The following is a 7,149-nucleotide window of genomic DNA, read 5'->3' as shown; positions in this document are numbered from 1 at the left end:
CCATAAAAATATTAAGATTGAATAACGTGAATCAGCCAAGTTATGGTCGAATAATTGAATAAGGATTACCTTTAATCCCAAATGCATCGGTCCATGAATAAAAATACTTGTAAAAACAGAAAAAGGTCTCTTGCAAGTTTCTATTGAGAGGGACCATAAAATACTGACACTGCACACACAGGTGGATCTATGAATTTTTCAGGGGATATGCAATATTTAAAAGGCTAAAAATTTACAAAGGACTCAAGCAAGACCCTGAGTTTAAATCCTAACGTCCGTGTAGTGTGTTAAAAAAAAAAAGGCTAAAAATTCAAAAAAAAAATTATACAACCAAATGCCCTTAATTTAACCAATACCAATGTACTCATAATTAAAACAAATAAGAGTTTTACATTTACAACTAATTGATTATAGTCTATATGGATATCAATTAATATGAACAAAATCCTTGTCATTGACACAATTTGTTTACCAAAATTCATATCAAATATGAACAAAATCCATGTCAATTACATAATTAATCTAACAAAAGTCAATACCAATTAATCTAACCAAAAACATATGTAAATTGGAGGTCATGAAATAAAAGTACACATGATTAAAAGTTTGGGATAATTTTGGATGAATTTTTTGGCACACATGAGTTTTTAATGAATTTTTTAATTTAGGCCAATTAGAAATAGACATGTGTCGGCTTGCTATTGGACCATTTTAAAAAAGAATCAGAGTTAGAAGCGCTGACGCAGAGTCTTCTTCTTTATTGAACCGTGCCTTTGCAACTTTTAACTTCAAATATTCTAGAAAAACTTCGAAAATTCATAACTTTGGTTGTGGAGCTCCGATTGATGAACCGTTTTATCCTACATACTTGTGAGATCGAGCCCAACAATATAAGGTAAATATTCAAGGTCTCACAATGCAGCAAACAATACAACGTCTTTGAGGCATTTAGTCGAACAATTGGTGGGCACTAGCAAAGGGGCAAATTTTGGCATCCCCAAGGAAGTTTCCAGTTAGGGGAGGTGCAACTGCACCTCCTTGTGCCTCTGTGGATCCGCCAGTGACTGCACAGATGCTAGGACTCGAACCAGAACATTTCCTAAGGAAACAATTACTCTAAAATACTACATTAGTGGATCCTTTGTTTTTTTTCAATTTTAAATGAATAGATGGGAAGGAAAATTTGAATATTCGACTTCGTTCAATGTTGACAAAGAAGTATCACTAAATCAAGATAAATCATATACCTAATAATTGAAACACCAGTTACCAGGTTTAAAAAAAGATTTCCAACATTCTCATCACACATTTCAAAACGGATTCGATAGTTTTGATTGTTGTTGAAGAAAAGGTTAATGTCTGTAAGTAGCAAAACAACCAGAGCTCTGTCTGCTCGGAATAAATAATTTTGCACCCTAGTGGAGAAAGGTGGGTTCTCCAATTTTAAGGGTAAATTACTCAAATGATCCTCAAACTTGTATTCGATTTACATTTTGGTCTATCAATTACATTATTCGTTCAAATGATCCATTAACTATATATTAATCGATCCATTGGTCATACCGTCTAATTTTCTGTTAAATTTAACCAAATTTTAGGGTAAATATGACTTTCCATAATTAACAAATAAAATAGGGTTAATATTACAAAAAAAGGTTAATACTATACTCAAAATTATATTCCCTCTTTTTTCTTCTCCTACCCTAGCGTCTTGATTTTTTAGAAAATATACGATTAGCTTAGATCCTTTTCGTTGGCGTTTGGCGTTACTAATCTTATTCTCACACAAAGGTCCTTTTGTTGGCGTTGGGTGTTACTAATCGTATTCTCACACAAGACTGAAGACTTTGGTCCCAATCGGAAATATGCGACAGCTCTCATAATAATTTATTTCTACACTAAACATGCATTTGTTTGTATCTGATTAATGAAGAAAGTTGAGATTCCACCCCAAAATCAATTGGAAATGAGGTGATTCACCCAACTTCTTGTAAACCCTTACTAAGTTTTCTAACTTTCTAATGTGGGACTTTTTACCTTCACATTTTCACAACTAAGATTCTGACCATGACAAGGCAGGAGGTAACATTCATAGTTGCCATCGGGATAAAGTTTGTGAATGTGGCGACGAAATGTAAACTTCGCCATGTTGAGATTTGGTGATGAGTGTATGGCAACAAAAGTTCCCGATGAAATCTTCCATTGCCAGAATACTGTGCCGACGAAAAACAGCGTTTGACGACGAAAAAAATTTGTCGCCAGAAATGGCGTGTCTTGTAGTGTTACTAATCGTATTCTCACACAAAGGTCCTCTTCGTTGGCATTGGGCATTACTAATCGTAAACCTAACGTATAAGAGCTTGTTTGGGAGTGATTTTAGATAGGTTAATAATCACTTTTATGGCGAAGTTACTTCTCCATCTAATCACTTTAAATGATTTTATAAAGAAACAAATTGGAGGTGCTTCTCCCCATAATCACTTATAATCACTAAAAGTGATTATATGGAGAGCACATGAAAGGTGCTTCTCCCCATAAGTGATTGGTTTATCCAGAATCACTCCCAAATGAGCCCTAAATTGTAATAGAGAAACAATACAAAACAAAAGTCAATTGCTCACAACACCAATATCATTATGCATATTCAGAATTTAATGAATACAATTAAGGTAACCTGCAATTGAATTTGAATTTTATATGATAATGAATAGCATGCAATATATTAGAGTATCTGTAATGGACTTCTCAAATCACTTCCTTAGATAAATTTTAGGGAGGAATTGAAAAAATACAACTTCAACCATACCTTCTAAAATAAGAAGACTTCAAGGAGCTCCTACATCGGAGGAGAGAGAAATAATTCCTAATGGCTCCCTATAAATCAGTGGAATTCCATTTTGTTGACAACCACATCATACGCATCCGTTTTCTTGTATGTCATTGCTGAATGTGTTATCAACATTATCTCTCTCAAATAATGAGCAAATCAAAAACCAAGTTCATTTATGGGTTAGTTTTTGTTTTTTTTTCAGAGAGAGAGAGAGAGAGAGAAATCTATCAGATATCAAAACTGCTGGGCCAGAAAAACTTGAGATGGTAACTAGGATGTGAAACGCCCATTTTTTCCCATACAAGCAAAAATGATCTGAAGAACAGAAAGGCCTAAAAGGAATAAAACCTTCTTCCCTTAATTTTTCCATATAAAATGCTGAATTCAACCTCACATGATCTCACACAGATTGATACATATAATATCCTTATCGAAAGATTTCTTGCATGTAGATGAGGGAATTGAGATTATTTAACAAACTTAGTCTATCTTGTACTTCTCGATCTTCTTCTTCTTCTTCTTAAATTGAGATATGAGTCTCTAATTGCATTCATTTTGTTGACAACGACATCCATAGGCATCCGGTCTCTTGGTGATGTTGCAGAGCATGAGAGCCCTATTTGCATCAATGAATCCAAACATTCCTCCAGTCCTTTTGCTTTGACTGGGCCAGGATCTTTATATCCTGCTACTGGTCTTTCTTCTATGTGATTTATGTATTTGTTGTCATCATCGTCATCTTCATCATTCTCGTCATCTGTTTCAAAGAGCAATGAAGGGTCAATTATGTCCATGACATGGTCAGGGAAAGCCATGGCTGTGAATTGGTGAATGCTTAGACCATCTTTGAACATGTTCATCCGTTGGTCTTTTTCCTGTGAACATTTCTAGCAACAGTATCCCATAGCTATAAACATCCCCAAGTATGGAAACTTGGCCTCCCATTCCATACTCTGTCATTCGACACATACATTAGGATGTCACCCTCAATTTTCTTTAATAATAAGTTAATAGGAACAGAAAAAAAAAAGAGGATTATAAAACTTCATATACCTGGAGGAATGTAGACTATGGAACCCTTTAGCCCAACTGATATGGTTTGAGTTTTGGTGGGATTATTTGATGCTTCCAAAAGGAACCTTGCTAGACCAAAGTCACCAACATGGGCTACCATATCTTCATCAAGAAGAACATTGCTTGGCTTTAAATCACAATGAAAGTTGTTATGTATCAAGTTAATTCCAGTGAGATAAGTAAGATTTCCTATAGAAGGTGGTAGGGAGCCTGCCAACTTTTGAGCTTCCAGGTTCAAAGTCACGACTCTTTTGTTGGAATGGTTGCATGTAACGCCAACCCAGCTGCAGAAATTGATGGAACTATTCCATGTGCTCATGATATACTTCAGTTATTCTTTTCTTCAAGTCTAGCAGAGCCAGGTGATCAGATTCATCTCCAAAGGTGCTCAAGCACATGCATAAGAGAAAGAACCCGTGAAGGAATTTAAAATAGATCTGCCTCATCTTGTTGAAAATACAGGTTTGTATGCAATTTTTTTTATTGTGATTTTGTTGAATGCAGTCTTGTATGAGAGCTCTGTTTCCATATTATTGGGTTAAATAATGCAAATTTTGTTCTAGTTTCATTATGGATATGAGATTAGCAGTGAGCATCAATTTCTTAATAGTAGGTGAAGAGACCCAATATCTTTTAACTTCGAAAGAAAATCTTTCATCTTTGAATGTAAAATACTCTCAAAATATAAGTCAAGTCTATTCATATATTTTTTCTTTTGGTCAAAGTTTATACATGGCCATGCAAGTAAAATCACAATTAGATGACTTATCCCTCATAAGTTAACCATTCTAGAAGCTAGAGAGATTTATGGGTTTTAATTGATTTATCACACAAACGAGTCTAGGGGGCCATATATATTCAACAAGATCATCAAAGTCATTAACCCAAAAGTATTTATGTAACACCCCGACCCCAAATTTATCCCATGTGTAATTAATTTAAGTGGAATTGAGAAATTACCCGTGGGATAAGGGTATTTTGGTCATTTTCTTACCCGGAAGGAATTTGGGAATTCCGGTTGTACCGTTGCGTGAGAGCACGGTGAGATGAGTTTGTAGACACGTAGTGGGCCTGAATCGGAGTTGTAACGAGAGAGATATGGTCGAAGAAGCTCAGTGGCATAATCGTAAATATTTGGAAATTGATTTTTGGTTAAAAGACGGAAATGCCCTGCTCTCTCTCTCTCTCTCTCTCCCGTCTCTCTCTCTCTCCTCGGTAACTGGAACAGCCGCCACGCTTTGGCGGCCGCGCCTCGTCCGCCACCAAAGTCGACGGCAGTAAAAATGACCGCCGGCCCTCTTCCTACCCAGGTCTCCTGGCCAGCCGGGTTTCGCTGAAAATTGAAGAAAACCGCCGCTTCGCCAAACCGGCCGTTCTCCGCCGTCCGGCCGCCATTTTTGGCAATGAAGGTATGGAAATTCATCCCTTCTGCATGCTCTAGCTGATGGTTGGGTAGGATTTCATAAATTTTGAGGCTAGGTAGCTCGATCTACGAGTTGAAATTCGGCCGGTTTTGCGATCGCGATTCCGGCCACTTCCGTCAGTTTTGGGTACGCCCAAGAACAAAAGTGACCAAATTAGGTGTATTACCTAGGGTAGGAGTCTTGGCTCACGATTTGGAGGTTTTCCGCGATGCGATATCGCGACACCCACCACGGCCCGCTGCGGTGGCGGCGCGTGGGCACTGTAGCTGAGGGGCATTCCTGTCCCATTGTGATCCTCTCGATGTCACGAGCGAGGTGTGCTCGGATCTCATTTTGGATACCGTTAGGTTCGAACGGATATCGCATATTGCGTATTTTCCGGTTCGCTAGGTTTGGACCGTTGGATGGTCCTGAAATTATTATATGTTGATCTAGGTATTACCAGGATCGTAGGATTCACGGATCGTAAAATGGAGTCCCTGATACTAAAATGCCAACCCTAGGTTAGGTTTTAGCGACCGTCCGATCGTGCGATCGTGGAGCGATCCGACCGATCTGGACCTAAACTTGCAGGACGTGTGTCCTGGACTTTGTAGAAACTATAGGAACTGTCGGATCATGATTTGGAGGTCGTGGACCCCGCGGGCCCGTTTGACCAAGTTTGGGTAGTTTGACCCTGGGTTGACCGCTAGACTTTCCTTGTAGTCTACCATCCCAGGAGGGCTAGAATGACCTTAGTGACAGGTCTCGAGCGTTGTTGAGCGAAACGGAGACTGTGAGCTTAAGATTTAAATTAGTGAAATTAAATGGGGGAGTTTACGGTATGCTTTATTTGTGGAGGTTTATATAAGTTTAGAATTTATATGTTATATAATTAATTGTATGGATGTTTAAAAGTAAATAAAGCGATCGAATGTTAGCTTACAGTGCTATACGCACTACCCCACGTACCCCATATTGTGATCATGTTGAGGGGTGAGAATGTAGCCAGCCCAGTGAGGTCGCACGCGCCTTTGGATTAGCCGGCGTGTTGATGACCCCATACGTGGTCGCAAGTGCGTCCGGACGATGGGGGAGATATGGTCATGTTGAGGGCTGGTGAGAATGTAGCCGTGCCCCAGTGAGGTCGCACGCGTCTTTGGATTAGCCGGCAGTGTTGACCCCATACGTGGCCGGTGCGTCCCGACGTATGAGGGGAGATATGGCTGTGTGAGGGTGGTGAGAATGCAGCCAGCCCGGTGGGAGGTCGCACGCGCCTTTGGATTAGCCCGAAGTTGATGACTCCACACGTGGCGGTGCGTCGACGATGAGGAGATATGGTTGTGTGAGGGCTGGTGAGAATGTAGCCAGCCCTGGTGAGGTCGCACGCGCCTTTGGATTAGCCGGCGTGTTGGCGGACTCTACACGTGGCCGGGTGCGCCCCGACGATGAGGGGAGATATGGTTGTGTGAGGGCTGGTGAGAATGCAGCCAGCCCACAGTGAGGTCGCACGCGCCTTTGGATTAGCCGGCGTAGTTGATGCACTCCCATACGTGGCCGGGTCCCGACGATGAGGAGATATGGTCATGTTGAGGGTCGTGAGAATGTAGCCAGCCCAGTGGAGGTCGCATGCGTCTTTGGATTAGCCGGCAGTGTTGGACCCCATCACGTGGCGGGTGCGTCCCGGACGTATGAGGAGATATGGTTGTGTGAGGGCTGGTGAGAATGTAGCCAGGCCCAGCATGGAGGTCGCACGCGCCTTTGGATTAGCCGGCGTGTTGATGTGCCCCATACGAGGCCAAAAGCGTCCCGTCGTATGAGGGGTGATACTGTGATTGTGTT

General features: G+C 40.5%; 1 protein-coding gene across 1 annotated transcript in view; it reads right to left on the bottom strand.

Moving 5' to 3' along the window:
• Positions 1–3,087: 3,087 nt before the first annotated feature.
• The window catches only part of LOC148921092 (uncharacterized), a 93,862-nt gene continuing 89,800 nt past the window's right edge, over positions 3,088–7,149 (bottom strand). Inside the window, 2 exon segments of the mRNA XM_089053843.1 lie at positions 3,088–3,684; positions 3,686–3,783. Coding sequence (XP_088909969.1) covers positions 3,316–3,684; positions 3,686–3,783 — 467 coding nt within the window. The 3' untranslated portion in view covers positions 3,088–3,315.

Source organism: Prunus mume, linkage group LG1 (assembly GCF_029339155.1).
Source record: "Prunus mume cultivar Tortuosa linkage group LG1, ASM2933915v1, whole genome shotgun sequence".
Classification (NCBI taxonomy): domain Eukaryota; kingdom Viridiplantae; phylum Streptophyta; class Magnoliopsida; order Rosales; family Rosaceae; genus Prunus; species Prunus mume.
This window is presented reverse-complemented; position numbering and strand designations above follow the sequence as displayed.